The sequence below is a fragment of the Lissotriton helveticus genome, chromosome 3_1 (genome assembly GCF_964261635.1).
Source record: "Lissotriton helveticus chromosome 3_1, aLisHel1.1, whole genome shotgun sequence".
Taxonomy (NCBI): domain Eukaryota; kingdom Metazoa; phylum Chordata; class Amphibia; order Caudata; family Salamandridae; genus Lissotriton; species Lissotriton helveticus.
The window spans coordinates 1,753,895,984-1,753,923,939 of NC_136061.1; the positions used below are offsets into that span (position 1 = coordinate 1,753,895,984).

Here is a 27,956-nt window from a genome sequence, read left to right on the forward strand (position 1 = left end):
CGTTATAAAGAGTGCATAAAGAGCATGAAATTGAGTACACAAAATGCAGTGATAGTATAGTGGCTAAAGGATCTAGATAGAAGAAATCACACAAGCATGTGAACTACAGGTGGAGAATATTTTGATACAATGTAAGCTACACTCCACATCAAAGTTAGAAGTATGTTGTGTCCTCTGGTTGATGACTTTAGAAATAATACAATGATTCTACAAAAAGAGAAAGTCAGAGTGTATGAGAAATTTTGAAAGGGCGTATGCATAACAAAAATTCTGTTCAGCTGTGATTTTTATGGTGTTTCAATTGCACCAGGAAGTAGTGGGTTTTGTGCATTGAAGAGACAGGAGTTCATTTGTGTAATTTTTGCAGTGTTTTTTCAGTGTTTTACCTAATGGAATGCTATTCCAAACCTGAGGGACAAAAGCTGAGATGATTGTATTAACATGAAGGTTTTAATGTAGCAACAGATCAGCGTTGTTTCAGCTGCATATGTAGCCTTATCTGCCTAATAGTATTAGTTTGTTTTTCAGGTAGTAAGAGATTTTCATGTTAGTCTTTGAAGGTAATGCTGCTGGCAGATGCGAAGGAGCAGCGCACCCGAAATGGAAGCCATTGACGTTTAATAAATAACTCCTTGTGTCAGTGACTAGTCTTGCAGCATCATGAAGGACGTCTTTCAGAGAGTCTGTCCCGATGTCAGGCAGGCCAGTGATGATTGAGATTATACTTTCTAGTCTTGAGAACATCAATGCTTATTTAGTAAGTTTGAGGTCTTCTTGGGTAATAACTGTGAATTGATTTGATATGTCTTAGCTGATGTTTAGTTCCTTTCACCATTTGATTTTATACACATTTGGCATTTTGCATGCACCCTGAGGAAAGGTCTCGGTCTTTGATGTCTGCATGCCAGTTTTTCACTTCTTTAAACTAACCAGAACTAACCAGAAATTCAGTTTTAATTTGATTCAGTTTCAAAAAACATTGGGACATCCAGCTTTTTGTTTGAGAGACAGCCTTTAATTTGGTCAGCTAGTGTTACTTTTCAGTATTATGTGACTCTGCATATTGGTGGTAGGAGAGACCAAATCAGTCTAAAATTGCCAGGAGTTTCAAGATAGAAGTAAAATAGATTGGGGGCTAGTATTAGGGTGCTTGAAGAAATTCAAATGGCCTTTTCACAGGGCATGTACGAGTCATTTATTTTCACCATTTTACATCAACCCTGTATATATGATATGAACCAGCGAAGAATTGCCCCATCACAACGTGGGATGTTTGTGTTTATTAATTAATTCGGTCGCGCCTAGCAAACCAGCGCATGTGCTGCTCGCTTGCAAGACTATTGTAGTTGGTTTTGCTGTGGAAGCTCCACCCATGCTTCTCATTGGTGCGCGTCAAATTGCGCACTTTTGATTGGACCGGAGGCATGTTTGTACCCCCCCTGTCTCCTGTTTACCGTGCCTGCCCGGACAGAAGATGTGCACGCGCACAGCGTCTCTTTTGCTCGCGGTGTTGCTGTGGCACCACCAGGTTAAAACATTTTCGTGAAGTTCTGTACTAAGCAGCATGTCTTCGGATGGGTCTGTCCCATTTCAGGAACACTTCCCACATTGGCCCCATTGCAAGTTAAACACTATTTCAAGCATGCACATCAATCACGAAGTTGTCATATGCTGCCCATTTGATAATGCACTTCGGTGCCTCGCAATGGTGTTTCAAGTGCTATACAGAATTCTTGACAATCAAAGCGATATTTGTGCCTTTTCTCGATGCACGTATGGACAGGCTCCGAGTGTATTTCTCATCTTAAGAACGCATTGAGCTATATATCCAGGCGCTTGTCGACTTTGTCGGATTCAGAGTGCTCATGTCTCAATGTGTGACTGTTGTCTCATGCGTGGCTGTGCATCCGTCTTCGGGGTGTGTGCCGGGCTACCTGCCTGCCTTTGCATGTAACTGTGTTTTCCCATCCATACTGCAGGCGGCATGAACACTAGTCGTTTGATTTTGTGCCTGGTTTCAGTAAAAGCTAGGCTTGCTTGCACCCAAGGGACTGATGTGGTTTGTCAAAACCAATTAATGTTCTTCCTAAAAGTACTTCAGGCTCCAGAGAATCTCACTCAAGTGCTTGCACACCGAAGAATCGAGGGAAGCGGGCAATAAAACGGCTTTCCATCCTCCGAACGGCAGCCGGCTGCGGTTCCCACAGTGCCAAGCACAGAGGCGCACACCCAAGGTGCACACCTTCTCCCCCGCTTGCCGAGCCTCCCCGCTCCCTGGGCGCTGCGTGACCTTTTTAACGCACCACCTCTGGAAGGGAGGCGCAGCTTGCACGAATCAGCAAAGAAATCCTTCAAGTTTGCATAACCTAGATGCTGTTCAATGGTGGGGGGGGGGGCCAGCGGCACAAACCAGTGCTGGGTTTTGAAAAAGACTAGGGCAGGGCCACAAACCATCTTTGGTGGCGTTTCATGTCCTGTTTGGTAAACTTAGGAAGCACTTGGAGCAAACACCTTTTACCACCTACTATGAAGGCAGGTTTCTGGAGGTTCTAAGGTGCAACAAGAACGCTGGAACATTTTTGATGCGTGTTACTTTGTTGTGGTTGTGATGTGTGCTTCTGGCTTTTTGTGCTGCAATATTACAAAGCGATGCTGGCTTGTAAAGTGTTGGGTTGTGTTTGGACTGTTGTGCCGAGCTATGTTTAGTGTGTGATGTTGCATGTGTATGCTATTTTGGTATTTTCTATTGTTTACTCTTTGTCTTCAGTGCTACATGTCCATCCAAAAGCAGCACATGCCTTTAAATTTCCAATACCAGCATTTCTTTAAGTGGGATATAAAACTCGGTAGGGGGGTTCTCTCAAAGGGGCATGGCCAATGTAATTCACGGCGTGGCCCTAAAAACACATACGCTAAAAATCTGTTCTTAGCGTAGTCCCTCCTTAGTACCGCCCTGTCTCATTTTGTAACCTCCCATGAGGACACTTCCCAGTTACGTGTGTTGTTACTCGGTAAGCTTTCATTACAGCCTCCGGGCACTATTTTCTCAAATAGCTTTCTCCTGCGGCTATTGCAGGCAGGACCCGTTTTCAACTAACGCTTTATTTTTAATATTTATAGCACTGGTGCCAAGCGCATTTGCAATGCAATATGTCTCGGATTTGCGAGAGTTTAAGCTATTGGCATTGTAAATGACAATGCCTTTTATTTATCTGTTTTAAAAACACAAAATCGTAAATGCAAATCCTATTGCATTGCAAATGCTTGTGTTTTTGAATGAGACTGACCCGTCCAGCAGGATTAGCAGACATATATTTTTTCTTTTCAAACATTTGGTAGACCTCAGATATCACTTTCAGTGCTGTCCCTGGACCGAAAACATAGTTGGTAACTGTTTTAGAGATTGTTTTCTTTAATGAATTTGTTAAGCTACACCGTTTAATAGGATCTTAGCAACAAATGCAGTTCAATTAGTCGACAATAGTTGACTTTGCAGTTAGCCAGCATTAGATAACAAGATAAACCTCTGGGTGTAACTATTCAAGGCTGTTCTCAATGATATTCCACAAGTAGCGCAGTTTTTGAAAGGCTTGAACGTTTTGTTTTTTTAAAATTCTTTTTATTGGTAGTAAGCAAATCTGGATCAACGTATAGACATTATTTCAGAAACATCGATAATAAGCTGTCACCTGCCAAGGGACGCCTTGGTACAATTCTGATAACATAGAGTGGAATATTGTAGGCCTCTTACAGGAGCTGATCTCCCGTATTAAACCCAGGCCTCATTTCAGGTGCAACATTTCAGACATACCCAGCGGGGAAGGTTTTGCCTCGTATTGCCCAGCCCATAGCCACTTCTGTGCTACCCCAGGGTTAATCTATCTGTAATTGCTATCCTCCTGTCATATTACTTCTTTTTTATTTTGCTTCTTTTTTTAACAAACAAAACATTTAAACTTTGTTGCTATTGACAGCATCTGGCGATATAGGCATCCATCCACACATTGTGCTTTTGTGTCTAGGTTTGATGTTCGAGAGAGGTTTTCACGTGGTGCAGCGTCCCTCACGCCCTGTCCCCAACTGGGTTATGTGTGGGTGAGGGACGAATGATGTGAAGGAGGCATAAGTGGGGGGTGGACGGGTAGAGAAGGCATAGTTCATTCACAAGGTCTCCGATGCATCGGAATGTAAGCCAGCCGGTGGACGAGACCGGAGTGCATGTTGTGGGCCCGGAAGTATTGCCATGGTGAGGGGGGAAACCTGTTGTTGTAGTCAGTAGAAAAGCTTGAAAGTTACTCTGGTTCAAGAGACCCTCGTTATCTCTACATCTTGTAACTTTAGACTTTAAGTAATTTCACCTTTGACTGGTTCTCAGTTCCTATTATTCTTTAGGGTGGCAGGATTTTTGGTTTGGTGCACGTGCCATATTTATCTTCGTTAAGGGGCCGGCTATAGAGAGCTACAGCAAAGGACCAACAAGCGCATACTGGAAGGTGTAACTTATAGCGAGCCTAATGAGATCTGAAAGAATCTGGATATTGGTAAAGTCTTTGAATTGCCTTTCTGTAGAATGACCTTGCCCTTATAAGTAATAAATGGATTTTAGCGCGTGCCTGACTAAGCACTATAAAATTGTTTGGTCATAATTCAGCCAACAAAATACTAGGACCCTTTGGTTTCCTTTGTTCATAATTCTGTAACTTCTCTGGAATAGCAAACGGCTGCTAATGCATTTTCCTTTGCCAACCTACTTGGGAACAAGTGGTCTGCCATTTTAAAAGGCCCATTAGCCGAGGCAGAACTCAGCGGCACCCTGAAAACTGGAAAAAATTAAAGGAAAATTAGATTGATCTATTTGCAAAAGGTAATGTGGTCTAGTATCCCTTTTCCAAGCAACGTTATTATTGTTTCTCCTTTCTGCAGATTAGCTTCCAGCCATATGTATGTTTGGTGTCCTGGCTAGAGGGCGGATTTGAGGGCCATTTACATATTTCTTTGTGTCCGTTTTTTTCTTTCTTTCTTTGAGCGAAGAATGTGAAGAAGGAAACCCATAAGTAAGTCCCTTGTTCCATATTCATAGGTGAGACTTGCTCGGTTTCATTCTGGGAATCAACTTCTGTAACCCAGGTGCATTTAAAGCTAGTCATTAATGTATGAACTGTGCTCATCACTGGACTGTTTCATCCCACTAGCACCCGTAGTGCCCAGTTGATCTCTAGCTAGGTTTGTGCTTTGGAAATATGTATATGTAATATATCCTTTCATGGCATCAACACTGGACAGGAGCTGGTCATTGGACTGGCGCAACCCCTGGCACAGAGACCCTAATATGTTATGTTATGTTAACTCCATTTTTAAGCGCACAGCTGCCCCAGCTAAGGGGCGTCCCGGCGCTGCGCCTGGAAAGGAACACAACACAAACAGAAAAAGAAGAGATGACAGAATGGATAACATTAACAGCTATTTGGGAAGATAAAAGTTTTTACAGCCTTCCTAAATGACAAGAGGTCATCCATGGAACGAATATGAGCAGGAAGGGAGTTCCACAATTTAGGGGCAAGTACTCTGAAAGAGCGGCCGCCAGACCTACTTCTCAGAAAACGAGGGACTATAGCTAAGTTTTGTCCACAGGATCTCAGCTGACGGGAAGGAGTGTAAGGGAGAATAAGATGCTCCAAAATCGGAGGAGAAGCAAGTTTTAAAATCTTAAAAGACAGACATGAAGTCTTAAATTCTATCCTCTGAGGCACAGGCAGCCAGTGGAGCTTGGCAATAGTGCTTCTAGCAGAACAAAATCTGGGAAGGCCAACTAAGGCCCTGGCTGCAGCGTTCTGAACACGCTGCAATCTCAGAATTTCGGCCTGATTGGCCCCAAGCAGCAAAGAGCTCGCATAATTGAGCCTGGACAATATAACTGCCTGAATGATCAGTTGACGAGTCGGAGCATCAAATAATTTCAACACCGGCCTAAGCCCACGTAAAGTGCCAAAACAAGTTGCAGCAACTTTTTTTGTGTGGCAGGAGAAACTGAGCGTCGGGTCTAGCCACACACCCAAAATTTTCACCTCAACGGCCGGACTCTGGGTAGGGCCGAGGTCAGCTGGCCACCACCTGTCACCCCAAAGGTTGCTCTGTTTACCCACGATCAATACCTCGGTTTTATTCGCATTGAGCTGCAGGCAATTCGCCGTCATCCATCCAGCCACCGCACGGAGACCCTCACGAAAGTTAGAGGCCTCACGGTCAGAGTTGCCACTAAGAGCCACCGCAAGCTGCGTGTCGTCAGCGTAGGACACCATAGTAAGGTCCAGGCGCTTGGCGATAGCAGCCAGCAGCTGCACATAAAGATTGAAAAGCGTGGGGCTCAGTGCTGAACCCTGCGGAACTCCCTGTTCGATGAGGTGGGATTTAGATTCAAAGGGAGGTGTAAAAGCCCGAAAGGTACGATCAGAAAGAAATGATCTAAACCATTCCTGAGCTAGACCCTTGACACCCGCCTCATCCAGCCGCTGCAGAAGTATTGCATGGGAAACAGTGTCAAAGGCAGCACTGAGATCTAAAAGTACCAGGGCCGCCGTTTGACCCGCATCCAACACAGCGCGCAGATGTTCTACCATGGAAAGGAGAGCTGTCTCAGTGCTGTGCCCAGCACGGAAGCCATTCTGCGAACGGTCTAGGACAGTGGTTCCCAAACTTTTTTGACCTGTGGCTCCCTTGACCTAATCGGCAGTTGGCCGTGGCTCCCCACCATTTTTTACCGGTGGGGAGGACGTAAGCCCGACCTCAGGAGTACTTCCTGTTGTCTTCCTTAAAGTAATTGGGACGCAATGAAGGTATTATAATAGTTGGAATGCTTGAATGTGTGTGAAAGTGAGTGAGAGACAGGAGTGAGTGATTGCTATTGTGACTTAGAACAAACCACAGTATGTACTCTGCTGTGTGTGCCCATTCGCTGCTCCTGTGCATGTGTACGTTCTATTCGTATTGTTCACAGTGCACTCTTGAGATCTTCTTGGAGTACGTGTGTGAGAATATACACATTCAATGCTAGCTTATGGGTAGCTCTCTGTCCCTGTATGCATGGTCTTGTAGTTAGATATGTGCAAATGCTTGATATCGTCTTATTGTAAGCTGTGTACTACTGAAATTAGTGCACAGACTCACTGATGTTGTGTGCACGCACTCAGATTGTCAGTGCATGAAATCTAACTTTGTTATGCGCACACTCGAAGTCATCTCTTTTGAAGGTGTGCCCTCACCTAGGTGCAGGCACGGTCACGGATAACGTGTATGCATTCGCCTCGCCTGTCTAGGCATGCTAACAGCGGTATGTGCACACTTCACATGCTCTCACTTTGGAAGGTGTGTATCCTGTGTGCGTTAGCAATCTCAAGGGTTTGCACGTTACATATGTTTGCATGCTCTTTGCTCGCGGGTGGATGCTTCTCTGCTCTGAAGTGCCTGCCTTTGTGCACACTTTCAGATTCTCTCTCTGAAGTGTGTGCACTTTTCTGTGTGCACGCACAGCCATTCAGCGCTTAAGTGTGTACGCACGCTCTTTGATCGTGTGTGCATGCCTCACCTGGATGCTGGTTGACTTGTGCCAGAGCGCAGGAGCCTCAGTTTCTGCTTTAGAAAGTGAGTGCTGCCTCTCCCTGTGCTGCTGCCCTCTGCTCCCCGCCCGGGAGGACCATAGGGGCGCCGGGCGGACACTGACCCCCAGGGCAGGCAGATGTGCTGCAGGAGGCGGCGGCGCTCCTCTCACTGGGTCAATTTTCATGCCACAAACGTGATTATCTCAGCTTCCTACCCCTAGGCGTTCCAGCGGATTTGCAGCAGAAGCCGGGCATCCTCAGACTGGCCCATCACCACCCAGGGCCGGCTTTAGCACTGATGGCGCCCTGTGCAATGGTGTCTGTTGGTGTCCCCCCTCTGCCACGGATTCCCTCACTAGCACCCTTTAACAGTGCCCCTCAAGTCTCCATAACCACTGTCTCTCAGATTTATTTAATTTTAAAGCATCACTCATACCAGTGTGAGGTGTCAGAGCACTTTACATCTCACACACACACACACACACACACTGCACAGAGACAATCATATGTGTGTAAATCAGTGTATATGACATGTTACATCAGACAGGACTACAAGGTGTAGTGTAGGAGCGACATGTCATCGAAACTGGTAGGCAATATAGTTTAGGAGTACTTATTCTGGAAAAGCACAAATTCAGAATTTAAAACATAACATCATTGTTAAGGGTTCTCTTTAATATTAAGAATTGTTTTCTACCCAAATAAACCCTTTTTACAAGGATGATGAAAGACTGGGAAAAAAAACATATTGCCCTAACATATACCTTGCAGTTTGCGTGCAGCTCTTTGAGCACAGTTAATAACTCCATGATCTATACTAGGATTTGACATATAAATGACAAGTAATAAAAGGAGCTCTTTAACATAAGCAGTTACCCACTGACCTATTTACATTATTTACATTATTTGCAGTTTTTTATCTGCATAGTACACGTTCCTAGCAGCAGGCATTTTAACCCTCTGCGCTTCCTTAGGATGAGTTAAAACTTCCATTAGACAAACCTCCGGTCTTTTTCCAGGAAGGCATTAATCACCAGCTTTAACATTTTAATTGATGCCTGACAAATTGCTCGAGGCCAAGAAGGCTGAAGCAGGTGCTGCCAAAATGATAAGATACGTGTAAAAATGATGCCCAGACCCCAAGTCAACGCCTGGTGCGATGGCACGGATCGCACCGCCCTAGAGCCGGCCCTGTCACCACCTTTTCCCTTCTAACACTCATGCTGCCATGCACACGAACACACAAGAGCAAGACCTCCCGCCTCACACTCGCATACACACTTAGGTCCATCAGCCTGTAGCTCCAGTCACACACACATCCCCTCCCTTTACACAGGCATGTCACTACCCTCCCCAGATGACTCGCACACATACACACACTGGCCCCAGCCGCTCAAGCAACAATGGCAGAGACTAACTAAGCCTCTGAAAGCACATAAGTGCGTACATACGCACGTAGCTCTTGGGCCAAACATGCTGCAGGATGATGGTGGCATTACTAACTCCCCCACACTGTGGCTGCAATTTCCCACATCGTGTGCGCGGCGCCCCTGTCACCTCATTACGGCGCACCGGGGCGCCGCGGCGCACAGTTTGGGAACCACAGGTCTAGGATGTTAGCAGATAGTAAATGACTGGACAGAATGCTGTTAACATGGGCTTCTGTCACCTTCGCAGTCCACGGGAGGAGGGAGATAGGACGATAGTTCTCAAGCTTTAAGGGGTCCAGCGACGATTTTTTCAGGATGGGAGTGACGTGAGCTTGTTTCCATCTCAAGGGAACTTTACCCGAGGAGAGGGATAGATTTATAAGATGACGAATGGGGGGTAGGCAGAGGGCAGCTGAGTCTTTGAATTGGCCAGGTCTAAGTGGATGCACAGGGGAACCAGATTTCACTTTTAACTGCCAATTTCTCAAACTCCTCCACCGAAAGAGCAGGAAGAGTTGAAAGAATCAAGTTGGTATTAAAAGTGGATAACGACTCCTCCCTTATAAGCGTAGTACTAGGGAAGGAGCGATAGATGTTAGACACTTTTTCCACAAAGAAAGCTGCGAGAGCCTCACAGTGAGATGATGAACAGACCTCAGGCACTGAGGCTCTGTTAGCAGTAAGGTCTTTTAAAACTTTAAAAATCAATTTAGTGGGATTGAGGCTAGTGTTGAATTCAAGAGAATAATAAGCTGCACGATCCCTGCAGACAGCTCGGTGATAGAATTTGACTTTAGCAAGATAAACGGTTTTCAGTCCTGCTTCGTAGGTCCTACGCCAAGCTCTCTCTGCTTGTCTGCAAGTGGCTTTCAAAAGACGTAAGGAGTCATTATACCATGGACTGGATACAGACCGGCGGCTCTTACTCCATGCCGCAGGAATTAGAGCGTCAAGAGCTTTGGTGATCCAGTCACAAAAAAGGGTATAACCAGACTCAACATCGTCAAAAGAAGCCAAAGGAGAGGACTCCAGGAAGTGGTGGAACTCTGCAAGTTTGAATTTTTTCCAAGGACGTCTAAAAATAGCTCTGTCAGATGTTTTATACAGAGGGTCCTGAGTGGTGACCTGAAACTCGATCAGATAGTGATCACTCCAGGCTATAGGTCTAGGCGTACTAACCTTCACCACACTCAAATTAGTGAACAATGGGTCCAGAATATGACCACAGTTATGTGTGGGGTGGGAGATCAACTGTAATAGTTGAAGAGCCTCCAGGTCAGCAAGAATACCACTTATCACTGGAGTATTAAAAGCATCAAAATGAAGATTAAGATCCCCAATGATGGTAAAGTTAGCTGGGACAGACGCCAAAGAGCTAACAAGCTCAGGAAGTGCTTTCCTAAATGCTGTATCGCTACCTGGTGGTCGATAAATCACCAAACCAGACAGAGTAAAATGATGGTTTATAGAAATAGCAAAGGAAGCACATTCACAACCAGCTATATCTATCGGTTTCCAAATACAAGGGTAACAGGATTTTATGGCCATGGCAATACCTCCTCCTCTGGAATGACGATTAAGCCTAAAAATAACGTAATTCGAAGGAAGAGCAAGATTAATTATAGCCAAGGCATCGTCCTGTAGCCAAGTTTCGGTCATGCAAAATATATCAGGGGATTCCTGAGATACCAGGTCATTGATGTCCTGATGATGTTTAGACAGGGACCTAACATTAAGGTGCCAGATTTTTAAGTGTGGAGACGACGGAGTGTGGGGAGCAGGAATGGCTGATAGAAAGTCCACTACACGGTGGGATGTCATAAAAGCAGATATAGGAGAGGAAATAGGAAGGCACAGCTTACCACAGGGACACACATAAGGGCCACATAACGGGAAAACGGGAGTAATATGGCAAGGAGTGATCGTATCTCGCAGTCTAAGGATTTGCTCCCTAGAATATAAGAGAGCCATCGGAAGATTGGAAATAACCAGAGTACTGCCACGCTTAACGCTGACGGGCGCAGACGGGCAGGACTCTGGCACAGGGAAGGCGCACCCGCTGCGCGTCACCGCTGCGCGCTGAGTAGTGCGCCTTAAGTAGGCGTAACACGCTTCTCAAGAGCGCTAGAACGCTCGAAAATGGCCCCCAAGAATGACCCCTTCGCTCCCAAGATGGCGAGCAAAAATGCAGATCCCCGGAACCGGACCCGCTCGAGCAGCGGTGATTCACCAAATTACAATGCAGGTAAGTGGGCGGGAGGGAGCACGAGCACGCAGTAAAAACAGGGAAAATAGAAATTAAATGAAAGTAAATAAAAAACGGGAGGTTTAAAATAGAGACGCATGCATAGCATCCAGAACTAGACATTTATATGTCTCTTCCTCATTCTCCTCAACATTAACGACATAAATATCTGGCCAGAACTGGTCGTTGGACTGGCCTTTCCTCAGCCAGTCATGCACTGTAGCTTGCACCTTATATGATGCCCATCTCTGCATTCCCTGCTCAGCAGATATAATACAATATTCTTAAAAATGTGTCCAAGAAATGTGTGTGAAAAATAACCTCTCTTGGCACAAGTTACTTTACAGTGCTTGCTATTGGCTCTGGTCCCCTTCTTGTCCTCCAATTTGAAAGAGTGCTTTTGGTAAGCGTGGAGCCATCCTCTTAGCAAAACCATGTTGAACTTCAGAGAGTTGTGGTAGAAAATGTAAATTAGTTAACGCGAAGCAATCGAAATGGGCAGCGAGAGCTCAGTCTAGGACAATCTTAATGGCGTATTGATATATTGGGGGAATGGAGAGAATGACTTGTCTGTCTTAAAGGACCATGGGGATTGTGGCCTTTTTTGCATGTAGAATAGTATACCAAGTTACTAGACAAGTGCTTTCTATACTTTTCGTAAGTGCTCTAATGAGTCAAGTGGCTGTCAAGAGGTATGAAATTACATTTTTAAAAGTGTTAACAAATAACCTGGATTTGTATCGCTCCCTTTCACCCATAAATATGTTGGCGCTAAAAGACAGATGTTAACTGATATCCAACTCAATTGTACTCATTTTATCGACACAGTAGGATTCAAACATGGGTCTAACATAGATTCCCTACAGTGGGTGCATTTGTCTATTGAGCCTTCAGATATGGCTGAATCGTGAAGTACAAAAGTAGAAATAATTACTACATTGACGTTAATGCAGATTTAGATACATACCACTAAAATACATAAACTGCATTGTAAACATCTTCTTTCTTTTGTTTCCTGGTAGGATTGTGGACTATTTAGAGTTCACAGATCTGTAGTTGTGGGACAAGGAGGAACCATTTGTTGTCAAAATGTTGAGGGAACACCAATGAGCTAGAAAAAAACAATTCCACTGGCAAACTGCCACATTCTGGTTTGCTCCATCTCCATAGTGATTGCAATGATAGTGATTAAGGTTTTAATTGGTGAAGATGGTATTGGGATCCAGAGGGCATATGGACACATCTGCAAGGTTATAGCTCTTTTGGTTTTGTTCTGTTGTAGGCTTTTCTGATTAGCTATCCCTTCCGTTTTGTTCTAATGCTTGTTCATTCCTGTTGAAGTTAATACAATTTGTATTTTGGGAACAGCAAAGCGGAATTCTGAAGCAGTTGCAAAGATGCAGTTTTACTTAGGGAGGCCATTCAAAGAATTGCTCCCAAAAACGTTTTTTTTCTTCTTTCTAATGAATACCTCTACTCAGGAAGATGATGGATTCAGGTCAGATTGACTTTTACCAGCATGATAAAGTCTGCACTAACACCTGCCGGAGCACCAAGTTTGACCTCTTGATCAGCAGCGCTAGAGCACCAGTGCCAGGGGCACCCAGTAGCGTTCTGCAGACTCCAACTTCGTCTGATGGTAAGGAGGTGAACCTGCCTGTTATCAGTTACAGCCATCTCCCTCTTCAGGGCTTCAATTGTGATTTTTTTTGTTTGTTTGTTTGTTCCTTTTTGCATTCACCTAGAGTGTTACTTACACATACCTTTTCTTCCCTTCGATGTGGGGTGGTAGGATATGATTAGCAAGCAATTCAAACCCTTTCGTTTGTTCTTGCACTTGCAAGGTGCTTTTAATTCGGTACAGATGGTTCACATCTCTCCCTAGAAGCATTGAGAGCCCAAAAAATGAATAGTAGGCCTGGGCAGAACTTGTGGAATTTAACTCTGCAGAATCACACAGATGCACATAAAAACTGAGAGATTCCACAGAGTTCAACCAATGGGCGGAATATGCATGTCACATGGTTGCTCTTCAGTTTTAGCTCAGGTTGCACGTTCCACGCTGAAAAGTCAGCACTAACTGCACAACCCTGTTTAGGTCTCGTAGAGAGACCTAATGTCGCCTATCCACAAAGCTGACTTTTACGATGAGGATTTTCAACAGTTCCCGTGAATCACAATCACGTGACCTGCTCTCATGCACGAGCCTTCCCCCTGGCAGCAGCATTTCTCCTTTCACGGCCACCAGGCCACTTCAAAGGGTTCCGCTGCCCCGCCCCCTGCTTCACAGCCATCTGTTCCTCTCTCCCCGCACACAGCCTCTCCGACTTCCCCTCTCTGCTGCCAGCCTTAGGGCCGCCTCTGGGTTCCCAGCCTCGGCTCTGCTGGCATCTCGTCTCCTCTCTTCATGTGCTCCCACCGCTCCTTTCCCCCACTCCTTGTTGATTTTCCTTTCTGCAGTTACTTCTAAATCTTGCCTCCGTATCCCTGGACCCTTTCCTTCTCTCATTCCCTATTTTTGCACGTCTTTTTGCATGCTTCACCCCTCACACTTCCCCCTCATGTAGCTTTAGCTCCTGTCTACTCTTTTCCCCTAATAGTGTACTTCTCCCCTTCTTCCTCCCTCATTTCTACCTCTGTTTTTCATTATTGTACCCTGGGTGCTCGTCTCACGGCGATGGGGCCTATTGCAGACTCTCATGCTCTGAGCGGGTACTGCCTCCTCCTGCCTTTGCCCTGTGGTTTTGTTTTCCTTTTCCCCGTGTTCCTCCCGTCCTTTGTTCTTGTTCTTTCCCCACCTCTCTGTAGTGTTTTTACCATTCAGCTTTACCCAGCTCCACATCCGCATGATTCTCTGCTCTGCTCTCATTTCTGTACTGCCAACACGCCAAGCGCAGGCTCGGGGCTTTGCCTGTCAAGCGCCTGGGGTTCGTGCCTTCGATTAGGTTCCAATTTGGAAATGTCACTTTTTTCTGCAAATGTTTTATTTAAACGCCACTATGATTTGTGTCTATGTTGTTGTTTTGAATGGAATCGGTGCTCTTAGCCAATTGTTGGCAAAGTTTGGGCTAGCTTAACTCGTGCCCTTTTTGTGAAGCACCAGCAGACTCCTTAATGGTAAACAGAAGTCACTCAGCCCCATGTGCCTAATGAGATGTTTGTCCCCATTCTGCAGGAGGGCGACGAGCTCACTGGGCCTCTTACTCGGGTGTGTAAATGGATCTCACAGCTGAGCAAAGCACGAGTGTCCACACACCCAACCCAGCGCCAGTAAGCGAGTCTCTTATGCCACCTCAGGAAGCTCAATTATGTCCAACAAGTCACATATTGTCTCAAAGTAAACGCATTTGCAGGTACAAAAGTACATTGATTGATTAGACCAGTGCCTAATTTGAGCCGGTGGTTTCTGATGGAGCTACCGGCACTCCTTTTTTGCGCTAGACCTTACCCCCAGTCAGCTTTCCAATTAACTGGGGCGCTTCATGCCTTTGTAAAACTGCCGAAGAACAGCTTAATAGCTTTGGCCGAGCCTTCTGCCTGCCTCCTGCCTTGAAGGCAATCTGCTTCTCCGCCCCCCTGGCAGCCAAACGCTCTTCAAAGGGTTTGCTCCACGCCCCCCGCCTGCACCACTCTCCATACTTCTCCTGTCCAGCCCGTGCCTTCTCTCCCTACATTTAACCCTGCCCCCACCACCTCTCGATATTGCTGCTTGTTTTTCGTGCGTTCTTTCTATGTTCTGTTTTATCTCTGTCTTTGCCAACCTTTTTTCCTCTCCTCTATCTTTTATTCTTTCTTCTCATCCACCCTCCTCTCTTTTCACTGTTTCCTGCATTGTCCGCCCATATTTGCTCCTATTACCCGTTCTCTACTTCTGTTCTTTTTCTTGTCCGCTCTCTCCATATACAGAATTCATTATTCTCTTATTGTCTCGGTTGTTCCTTCTGCAGTCTTTCCTTATCTCAACCCATCTTTCGTTGCCTTAAAGTTCCTCCCCGTTTCATGCTCTGTCTGCTCCTAAGTATAGCGCCGCGAGGGGAAGCAGTGTGCTCTATTTCAGTGTATACAGTACACTCACTCTTTCCCTCTTTCCCTGGCTCCCTCACCCCTCCTCAACTCCCCGGACCCCCCCTCTCTTCAGACCCCCCCCCCCTACCGCACTGCTGTAATTACTGCTCTGATGAGCTCCGTGCCCCTCCAGAACACACAGCGAGAGCCGCCTCCGGCTCTCGTTAACACCCCTCGGTGAGACAGACAGGAGCCGAGGCTGCAGCACAGACTCAAGCGCAGGGACAGGGGAGAGTGCACGCAGCTGGAGTCAGACAAGCTGCACCACCCCACAGTGGGGGACTCCTGTATCAGCATCCACAGACCTCCCAGCAATCACCATCCACAGACCGCCCCAGCCATCACCATCCACAGACCCTCCCAGCCATCACCATCCACAGACCCTCCCAGCCATCACCATCCACAGACCCTCCCAGCCATCACCATCCACAGACCCTCCCAGCCATCACCATCCACAGACCCTCCCAGCCATCACCATCCACAGACCCTCCCAGCCATCACCATCCACAGACCCTCCCAGCCATCACCATCCACAGACCCTCCCTCCCAGCCATCACCATCCACAGACCCTCCCAGCCATCACCATCCACAGACCCTCCCAGCCATCACCATCCACAGACCGCCCCAGCCATCACCATCCACAGACCTCCCAGCCATCACCATCCACAGACCTCCCAGCCATCACCATCCACAGACCGCCCAGCCATCACCATCCACAGACCGCCCAGCCATCACCATCCACAGACCGCCCAGCCATCACCATCCACAGACCGCCCAGCCATCACCATCCACAGACCGCCCTGCCATCACCATCCACAGACCGCCCTGCCATCACCATCCACAGACCACCCAGCCATCACCATCCACAGACCGCCCAGCCATCACCATCCACAGACCGCCCAGCCATCACCATCCACAGACCTCCCAGCCATCACCATCCACAGACCTCCCAGCTATCACCATCCACAGACCCTCCCAGCTATCACCATCCACAGACCCTCCCAGCAATCACCATCCACAGACCTCCCAGCAATCACCAGCAATCACCATCCACAGACCTCCCAGCCATCACCATCCACAGACCTCCCAGCCATCACCATCCACAGACCTCTCAGCAATCACCATCCACAGACCTCTCAGCAATCACCATCCACAGACCTCTCAGCAATCACCATCCACAGACCTCTCAGCAATCACCATCCACAGACCTCTCAGCAATCACCATCCACAGACCTCTCAGCAATCACCATCCACAGACCTCTCAGCAATCACCATCCACAGACCTCTCAGCAATCACCATCCACAGACCTCTCAGCAATCACCATCCACAGACAGCCCCAGCCATCACCATCAACAGACCCTCCCAGCAATCACCGTCCACAGACCTCCCCAGTAATCACCGTCCACAGACCTCCCAGCCATCACCATCCACAGACCTCCCAGCCATCACCATCCACAGACCTCCTAGCCATCACCATCCACAGACCTCCTAGCCATCACCATCCACAGACCTCCCAGCCATCACCATCCGCAGACCTCCCAGCCATCACCATCCGCAGACCTCCCAGCCATCACCATCCACAGACCTCCCAGCAATCACCATCCACAGACCTCCCAGCAATCACCATCCACAGACCGCCCCAGCCATCACCATCCACAGACCCGCCCAGCCATCACCATCCACAGACCGCCCCAGCCATCACCATCCACAGACCTCCCAGCAATCACCATCCACAGACCCTCCCAGCCAGGTCTGCTGCACCGCCATCCACAGACCTCTAGACCACCAGCCCCTACAATACCATCCACTCACAGCCAGGAAGACTGGACCACCATCCACATGCCCCCCCTTTATCTATCTATCGCCCTGACTCTATCTATCTATTGCCCTCACTCTATCCATCTGTCGCCCTCGCTCTATCACCCTCACTCTATCCATCGCCCTCACTCTATCTATCGCCCTCACTCTATCTATCACTCTATCTATCTATCTTTTGCCCTCACTCTATCGCCCTCACTCTATCGCCCTCACTCTATCGCCCTCACTCTATCGCCCTCACTCTATCGCCCTCACTCTATCGCATCACCACAGCATCACTCAGGGGCACCACAACATCACTCAGGGGCACCACAGCATCACTATGCGCGACCACAGCATCACTATGCGCTACCACAGCATCACTGAATGCCACAGCATCACTATGCGCTACCACAGCATCACTGAATGCCACAGCATCACTATGCGCTACCACAGCATCACTATGCGCTACCACAGCATCACTATGCGCTACCACAGCATCACTATGCGCGACCACAGCATCACTATGCGCTACCACAGCATCACTATGCGCTACCACAGCATCACTGAATGCCACAGCATCACTATGCGCTACCACTGCATCACTGAATGCCACAGCATCACTATGCGCTACCACAGCATCACTGAATGCCACAGCATCACTATGCGCTACCACAGCATCACTGAATGCCACAGCATCACTATGCGCTACCACAGCATCACTGAATGCCACAGCATCACTCAGCGCCACCACAACATCAATCTGTGCAACCATTCAACAACAACTGGTTTAAATATGTTCTCTCAATGCATTGCAAATGCTTGTTCTCTGTTGCCCGGATGCAGACGCAGCTGGCTTGTCTGTCCAGGGCCGAACACCCTGACATCTTTCAAGACTACCCAGGTTGGGATAACCCCTTGCTTTCTTTAACAAAACACATGGGTAAAAGACTGTCATTTACAATGCCAATAGCTCTCTCACAAGTGCACGACTTATTACTTTGCAAATGTTTGTTGCCATTCATCAGTCACCACCTTTACCCATCCACAAACAGAACACCCTTACAGCAATTGCACACTACTCATTTACAGCAAAACAAGCCTGTCCACACTTCAACAACCACTACAAAATCCCACAAACCAAACTACACCCTTCTAGCCCAACTACCACACAATAGTACCTTCACTCTCATACAAAACACCACTCTGTCCTGTACCTCTAACAAATCCACACATCCACACGCCACATTATACATAACTTTAGTCCATTCATACACATACTCCCTGTTCATACAAAACACCAGCTTTACCCTCTACTTGCCCCCAACAGACCCCTTTCTGTCACCCCAAACCTATACTCAACCCTCCATCATATCATCCACCAACGCCCTCCTCTTTTTTACCAAAAACACACAACCAAACAATCCTTACACTCCAGTACATCACACATATTACCTCTTCCAACTGACAACTCTAACACACACACACACTCTTAACTCTTTGTCCATCCTTTCTCACACCCCATACACTATTTTTCCACCCCCGTTATCCTTCAACTTCCACTCACCAACAGTACTTTACATATGAATCCCTCTTAGAAAATGAGTACATCAACTACTTCTCTTACTACCCCACACAAATAAAACATGACACAAACACCAACACATCAAAAACTCACATTATTTCGTAATACATTCCATCACAATAGAAACCTACACCCACTCCCACCCTCCTGACCTCACAAATACACATCCTAAACCATCTTTATTCCCATATTTTCCTCTCCTTTCCCACACCTAACACAAATACACCAACACAACAACTCTTGTTCAATCAGGTTTAATGATCAATTTCACATATCTTTAGTGGAGCACACTTGTTTGTTAATGAGAGACCGCAATACACCAGTTGTGAAGGTAAGCCTGAGAGATTAAAAAAACAAATTGGCTTCCAAATATACACTGCCAGACACAGTTGGCGCCATCATTTTATACCATTTAAACATCACTGATCTTTAAAGTAATAGTTGAGTCAGATGTGTGCACAAACTAGAATTTGTAAGTTAAGCTGAAGGAAAATACTAACCAGCATCTTTTCAAAGCACGAGTACATTCTCACAGTGCTGAGGACAGGTGGGGTTTCGAAATCTGTTTGTCCTTTCTTATATGTGATCCTCCAGTTCTTGAAAACAAAGGGAACGCTAACATAAACTGTTCCTTGAAATTTGCCCTCCTCGGCCTAAGTGCAAAAGCCAGAGTCCGTACAGCTGCATGGCTCATGAAGTCACAGCTAAAACACAACATGAACAGTTGCTCAATATTACATTTATGCTCCTACAAACCACCCTTTGAGCAAATGTTAAACAGGTTGTTTTAACTTCACTATTTATTTGCATAAGTGTGGCCACTTCTTCCAGCTCTATAATGACACTTGAAAAATTAACATTACTTGGTGGGGGAATTAGCAAATTGGTACATGCCTGACAGTAAACAGCATATTTACACAAAAACTAATATTGGAATAACTATTACCTTTAATATAGTCAAACTCCAGGATTCAAATAGTGAAGAAATAGTATTCCTAGTGCCTAATTACGTAACTCCCGAGCAGAGGTATCTATCTGACTTATTTCCCTTCTCCCTCTAGCTACATTTTTACTTAGCAGATGTTTGCTAACATGTTCCTTAAAATTGTCCTAATACCGAGAAGCACAGGCCCAAATAACCAGAATGATTAAGCGTCAAACTCAAAGGCAACAAATGCGTCCAGTGTTGTTACTGAAGGAAGTTTTAGATAAATTCAATAATCTGAGACATTTAATTCCTTGAGATAGGTTTTATTAATTTGTATGGTAACTTTTCATGGAACTCTATAAAATGGTGTCCATGCATATCTTCAGTAAGCATGGTGTTGTATTTAATGGTTCTGTACCTGATAGTATACTTTCATTGCTTGGGTCAAGAATATTGGCTTACAGAAGGGCACAGCAGGTTTCATTGAGGGCCAGCATCCTTGATGGGCAGAGGTGGCACAGTCGTTGGGCAATCCTGTGTACTGCAGCCGATGGCGAGGTCCGCGGCAAGGGAGCGCTTTTCACATATGAGGCAGGAATCAATTCTTATACTTGTATCCTGTACACTTCACGCCTGTTTGTGTTGCCAGTGCAACATGCCATCTATCTATCTTTTGCCCTCACTCTATCTATCTGTCGCCCTCACTCTATCTATCGCCCTCACTCTATCTATCGCCCTCACTCTATCTATCGCCCTCACTCTATCTATCGCCCTCCCTCTATCTATCGCCCTCCCTCTATCTATCGCCCTCCCTCTATCTATCGCCCTCCCTCTATCTATCGCCCTCCCTCTATCTATCGCCCTCCCTCTATCTATCGCCCTCCCTCTATCTATCGCCCTCACTCTATCGCATCACCACAGAATCACTCAGGGGCACCACAACATCACTCAGGGGCACCACAACATCACTATGCGCTACCACAGCATCACTGAATGCTACAGCATCACTCAGCGCCACCACAGCATCAATCTGTGCAACCATTCAACAAGTACTGGTTTAAATATGTTCTCTCAATGTTTCAAGCTTTATTACAAATGTCACAAAAAGATGTTAATATTTCACTTCTGTTCTTGGATTTTCGTTACAATAAAATACACTAAACATAATCTTCACAAAAGTTATTTACAAAAGTTAAAGCTATTGCCATTATAAATTACAATAACTTTTATGTAAGTATTAATTATTTTTTTTAAATTAAAGGCCATTGTTATTTGTAATATCAATACATCTAAGTCACGTAAATACAACACATATTGCATTACAAATACTATAGGTGTCACATTTGCGAAAGTTAAAACCATTGGCATTGTAAATGACAAAGCTATTAATTTCGCTATTTTCAAAATCAACACATAAATAAAAGATTTGGCATTTACAATACCAATAGCTCAAACTTTCCTAATACGAGACCTATTGCATTGCAAATGCTTGTTTTAAATTGATTTTCATGCTGCTTGAGTAGAAAATGTTGCTCAAACGGGGAAAAATGTCTGTCACGCAATGATTGGTGGATACTCTTTTACAAGAGTAATATGGAGTTGCCAAAATTCTTTAATTCCACTCACGGAATTAGAATTCAGCCCAACCTAATTAATAGATGTGCAGTCCTACTTCCTTCATAATAATATGAGCAAATGTAATACTTGCTACTGGGATTGAAAACCTTGTTAAGTTTCTGTGCCCTTATTCTGGTATCTTTTGGCATCTTTTGAAAACTCCAGTTACACACCCTAATTTCTCTAAGGCAGAATTATTAATTTGAATGTGTGCTTCTCATACAATCTTGCTCAAGCAGAGTTGTTAAAGCCATCAGGTCAAGGCAGAACCCAGATGCACCCCAAAAGCTAGAAAAACTCAAGGGAAAGAAGATATACCTATCCCAATAAGGGTTCCCGTTTATGAAAAAACTGCTTCTGGTGGGCAGGGGACAGTCTCAGGCACAAAAGGGAATAATAATCTATGGTGTGTAAAATGTGCATTTTCAAAGAGCTTTGGATTCTTCCACAGAAAGACTGCATCAGCCGTGTGGCTTGATGGGAAGTCATCTGAGCAGGACACTTTAGGTGCCTTGCTTTTCTCCAGCAGCTCACTGTGGTTGACCTTTGTTGAAGACCCTGTCACGTGGAGTGGGCTCCTCCATTTGCATTTGGTGCAGATGCCTGGCAGTCTCTAATTTCCCTCATAACTATGAGGGTGGGGGGGGGGGCAGAACTGGGCCATGTGGTATGGTTAAGCAGTGGATATGGGCTACGTCTCACCTTTTCCAAAACTCATCTAAAGAGACAGATTGCCCCCCTCTCCTAAAACCAGCTTTCCAAAATGTTTCTCCATCAGTTAGTTGATATTTCTGTCTGCCACAGTACACATCTGTTAGAAGTAGTATTTGGAAGCCAGAATACAGCAGAATCAAAGCATTGGTAGATGGAATATGATCCCCTGATTCTGCACATTCCACTTTAGCCGAAACGTTGTGACCACCCTAACTCAAGATAGAACATATAAGGGAAATCTGTTAGGATGTAAAGGTCCCTAGCTCTCAACTAAAGCAGAAACCGGGATCGAATTGGGTGCATTGTGAGAGCAAGTGGATTGTAGTTTTAAGATGTGTTTTACACACACTGTTTTATCAGCCCCTCTTGTGTACCTTTGAAAGCCCATAATAGTTAATGTTGTTTTCTTATAAGCAGTTCCAGATCCAGTGCAGAACCCAGAATATGCGACTTAGGTTGTACTCCGGAATGGTGGGAAGCAAGAACACTCTTTTGTTATACTCTCATACCAGTCCACAACAGGAGTAAGGGAGACACGGGAAAGGTTAAAATATTTATTTTAAAGACGTGCTCTAAGGTGCAGTATCTTTGCTAACAAAAGCAGACATATGATTAGAAATAATATGATCAGCATTGTTACAATTCCATAAAACACAAAAAGAGAAATCATATTACAATGATGGTGAAAACAGGTCTTATTGTTCCTAGTGTAACACCCTCCCCAGATAGGAACTATGTTTTATAAAATATAGAGGGTCTCTTAGGCTTGTGTGGGGGACCCCATACCTCCAAGATCAGCCGGAGTAAATCACATCAGGATCTGCAAAAGCTCTATCTCACTGGAAAAACTGGATTCTTCCAAGTGCCCAAAATCATGCCTACAGTGCAATATTAAAGGCGCCAGAATCTCATGTCTAAAACGTGAGCCGATCAGCCGGAACAACAGTTACCTTGGTATGATAACCTTGGAGGCTTTAGCACTCACTGTGCAGACTATGGTTGCAATGTAAGTCTAGGGATGCCGAAAACAGGCCTTCCTCATGTGAACAAATTCACGCAGCCTAACTTACAACAACAGCTATATGCAGTGTTGGGTGCAAAAAGCAGCAAACGGTAAAATGGCGTTTAAACTTCTAATAAGCCTATGCTAACATAGAAGCAGCAAGGCCCAGCCCTTACTACAAAACCTTAGCAATACACCTCATAACTAGCCTCAACTGAAAGTCATTCTTGATCTGCCATATAGAAACTACTGCCATTTGCAACTTCTTTTTATTTTGTATGCTAGTTCGGTGAAGGGAGAATCGTTGAACATCTTGGTTATCCCTTGCTGTATGAAGTAGCCATTATATAATGAACCAAGAGAAAATGTAATTGCCTTGCATTTATCTTCTCTATAAATCCTTCCAAATCTGATGTGTTTTTTTGGCTAGGCAATATGTGATGTCATTTATTGCTTATTTACATAGTGTTATGCCCAGAACGTATGGAGGTAATGTCTAACATTGAGCCTATTTCATACTTGTGTGCTTGGTCCACACAGAATCCTCGATCGGATGGTACCTGTATACTCTAGGAGTTCGTTTTCTGATGAAATATTGAAAACTGACTTCATAGGTGTTGTGATCATGAAACTGAGCTTGCAGGGAGACAGGTGCTTGCATGAAAGCGAAGTTGCACCCACACAGACAAACTGAAAATCATCATTGTCCGTCCAGTATGGAACAAGAGTTGAACAAAAAATATTTTTGGAGTATTTGATAAAGCAAATACCTGGGATCAAGCAGCTGAAAAGCATTTTACATAGATACTTTTGACTATAGTAGGAGCACTGCTAACATGGGTGTTGCACACACTAAAGTATTATGTGAATAGTCCTGTTGATGCTAAATTATAGAAACCGGAATGTCATGAAGGTACATGTAATTGTGACGATGCAAGACAGACCGTACAGTTCGATTTATAAATTTTTGCATTAGTTAGAAAAACACAGATGCATGTGCTTAGAATCACAGTTTGGTCAAGCGGCTAGGGTGAGATAAAAAATAAAGGTGAAGCATCTAAGATCAGCAAATTACCCACTGAACAGCATGTGGGTCAGTTATCGCCATAGTTCACCATCTGTGTCTTTGCAGGAAGCATCACACAGATTTCAGTCTCTGAAGAGAGCCTTGATGAGAGCATTGAGTGGAATTCTGCATTGACTGCAGCAGTTCAAATGGTCACAGAGGAAGGAGCGAAGAAAGAAATGGATGATATTTCAGGTAATAAAAAGCCTATTCTAAATGTGTGTCTGTGTGCCAGCACCACGGCTGATTACACTGTGTATTAAGATTACGGCTCCTAGTTTTATGGTATTTATTTTTTTAACATTTCAGTCTGTATTTATCCATATTTATTTTGGGGCCATTTTATCTGCATTTATCCATATTTATTTTGTGTTATGTCTATAAATGAAGTTGTAAAACTGTACATTTCCATATTTATTTAACTGATTGGACACACACTCATACTTTGATGTCTGTCGTGATTTAGGTTTTTGAGATGACAAATATTGTGTAACAATATATCTACTAAATATTAGCATTATACCACAAATGAATGTTGACATATGTCTATTTATAGAAATGCCATCCTATTTATTTAATTTTCCATGTGGTCCATCTGCTTAGCTGTTAGGCTACAATGCATGAAAGACAGCTTGGAGAGTCACTTAAAAGAAGCTATATTTTCTGTATTTATCCACTTTTAAAAATAAATGCAGACAGAAAACACATTGTTTTCTGTCTGTATTTATCTGTAAAAATCCGTAAAATCGGAAAACAGGGAGCTCTAATTAAGATCTACTTGGAACCGATCTGAATGTTCCTATTGAGCTTTTGTACGATCCTAACTTTTTGTAATCTGCTTAATCTATCCATTTGTTTTTAACGTCTGGTGGCTGTTTGTGTACTTTATCTGCGCTGAGTGTCCAGGCTTTCAGTATCTTTAAAGTTTGAAATCCCTATGTATCTATGTAGGATGGGTACTCTGTCGAATTGTACATCTGCAGTCAATTGGCTAGGTATCTGTGCTGTCCGACATCTTGGTGTATTTGGGGAAAATGGTCGCTTTTGGAATACAGTCGACTTCATGTATTCTTTTTAAAGCAGGTGTGTGTGTGTGTGTGTGCGTTTGTTTGTAATACATATATTCATAGTGTGTGTGGCTATCGATAGACAAGTGTAGCATACTCCTGCCGTCTAGTTTTGGGGTCGGACTTTTGGTACGTTTTTTTTCTTTAGGGAATGTTCTCTAGTCACATGATGCAGTGTGACTTCTCTTGATGTAATTGTACATTGTCACCAACTCCATGTTAGATTGCCTTTTTCCTCCATTGGGTTCAGATGTGAAAAAAGTAGGCTCCGAATTTGTGTTTTCCTCACGTCTGTCAGGACCTTTCGGTATCCTTCATAACTCATTGCTAACTACTCATACCTTATATGCAATAGGCAATCAAATCCTTAATACTTATCCACTGTTGGATGGCTTTGGGGGCTGAAGACTCTTCTGCACACTGGTTACCCTCTAAGAATGCGCCACTGATGATCGAACAAACACAATTCCATTACTGTTCTCGATGCTTTGCTAAATATCCGTGGACCAACCACCACTGTGTCTGCAATCTTTGTCTGTTGCCTGATCACAACGCCAATTGCAACTTGTGGCTAGCGTTTAGGGGGAAGAAAATCCTTTGATAGCAAAGGGAATATTGGTGTACACGCACCATGCTGCAAGAAGTCTTTTTGCAGTCCCCGGAAACATCTTTGAGGAAATCACCTGCATCGCCCACAAGGTGGAAGCGGCTGGTCCATAAGGCTCTTCCTTACCCAAAGACCTAGCACGCTACAGTCGCACAGCAGATCAGACGTGGACCAGCTACTGGGATTGGCCTCTGCACTGAAGCCCAGGCCTCTGCTGAAGACCTCTCCAAGAACTGTGAGTACCCTGGCCCATTAACAACAACACAAGATGGTGCCCTGTGCTGAGGTAGAGCACCATTCCTTAGGGATTAGAGCATCTAGCCCTGAGCATGTAGGTAGAGACCAGGGGCTACAGCCCTCCACTGGGTCCTGTTGGCGTTGACAGAAGCTCCGCTCGGTTCCACTCCGGGAGTCTCGGTGGCTGTGGAGACAAGAGGGGGGGTCACAGGTTATAGGTTCGCGCCGGGTATCGGGGGGAGGCGACCCGCTATCGTCCTCCTGGTTACAGACCCACAGTATGCTCACGTGGAGGGTCCGGATTTGCCTCCTCTTCTACAGGTGGATGAACCGGATTCATCAAACCCTCAGGTAAAGGAGCCTCTTCTTCCTCTCGTGCCGGAGACAGCGCCGGAGAGGGATTCGATACCGGAGCCGGTGAATGCTCAGGCGACTCCAAGGGCTTGGTCTCACCATCCGGATTCAGAATCTCTGGTGAAGGAGATACTTCATCTTTTCTATGTCTCCTCCTAGGCGACTTCGGTCTAGAATCCGAGTCTTTTCCAGAATGATGACGAGATCCATGTCTTTTCTTCTTATGTTTCTTTTTTGCTGATCTAGAAGCATGTCCTGATGACGGCTTCGAAGGCGACGCCGTGCGGGACCTTGATCTCTACTTCGACCTCGTCCGCCTCGACCTTGACGTCTTCTTTTCCTTTTTACCTTTTAATTTGGCCACCAGAAGTTTTGCCTCTCTCTCACAAAGGGCTTTCGGGTTCATCTTCTTGCAGGAAGAACACCCCTGCACATTATGGTCCGAACTCAGGCACCAAATACAGTCTTCGTACGGGTCCGTAATCGACATCATCTTTCCGCACTCCCCGCACGGCATGAAACCGGTCTTCTTTGTAGACATCTTCGACAAGAGACAAAGAAGCAAGAAGACACCAGACAGATAAAACAGTAACAAAGTTGCCAACAGCTACAGAGGATCCCTCGAAAACCGTTAGCGTTGACGACGTGGAAAAAAGGGAACTGATGTCATCACGCCGACGTGGGCCTATTATGGAGTCGGTGACGTCAGCGGAGCCGCGCGCGATGCCGTGCTACTGTGACGTCGGCGCGAAGCTACAAAAATAATTTGCGAATGTTGCTGACGCAAGGGGATATTCACAAGGTGAGGAATCCACTGGCAGATACATCCATCAGAAGCATGATTTTGACACTGCAGGAATGATTAGCCAGAGAGTAGTTCGGTGATGGTACTTTTCCACAAGGATTATTATTATTTTTTTTACACATAGGGTAAAACTGAGAGGGCCAACTGATTTCATATGCTCAAGTGCAGGATTGGTTAGTGCCTCATATCTGAAAGCAATTTATTTAACACAGCAAGTGATGCTGTGTGTATAAATAGCATTCCATTTAATGATGGGCACTTTGTCGCGATAGTAAGCAGCACAAAGATGCACATAGGAAAAGAGGCTTGCTGTGTTTTCTTCATGTTTCATTGCATCAGTAAAAAGGAACAAAGATAATGTTTGCACATTGTTGGACAGGCCTCGTAGCTGGGCCGTCCCCCCTCCGCACAACGGGGCCCGGACCCGGCTCTCCCTGAATCCCCAGCAAGAACCACCCCGGCAACCCCCGAGGCAACCCCCAACCCGTCCATAACGGGACTCCAGCTCCTGAACCCTCCCGTACCGGCTGGCCCTGGTCCCCATCAGCACCATGGCCCCGGCCCAGCCGCCATCTTTGGACACTACAGCACGAGGCCGCGTGGCCTCAACTCGACCCTAACCCTGGGCCTGGCCAGGCCCCGACATCGAGGCACCAACCTCCACACAGGAAGTAAAGAGACCACTTGGCAGATCAATGGAAGAAGGAGTCGTCAACGGCTCTCCTCCGCCAGGTGTCGATCACCCCCGGCCTCCCTGGGCGCTGGCTCCACCCCCCTGCTGGGTGTCTGGACTCCCTCATTCCGGACCTCCCGACCTCCAGGCGCGAGGGTCCGGACATC

General features: G+C 45.6%; 1 protein-coding gene across 6 annotated transcripts in view; it reads left to right on the forward strand.

Annotated features, from left to right (window-relative positions):
- The window catches only part of GMEB1 (glucocorticoid modulatory element binding protein 1), a 279,277-nt gene that overhangs the window by 143,321 nt on the left and 108,000 nt on the right, over positions 1-27,956 (forward strand). For all 6 annotated transcript variants that reach the window (XM_078682572.1, XM_078682575.1, XM_078682574.1 and 3 more), the window contains 2 exons: positions 12,752-12,909; positions 24,113-24,241. In XM_078682572.1, the coding sequence (XP_078538698.1) occupies positions 12,752-12,909; positions 24,113-24,241 (287 nt within the window). The remainder of the gene's footprint in view (positions 1-12,751; positions 12,910-24,112; positions 24,242-27,956) is intronic.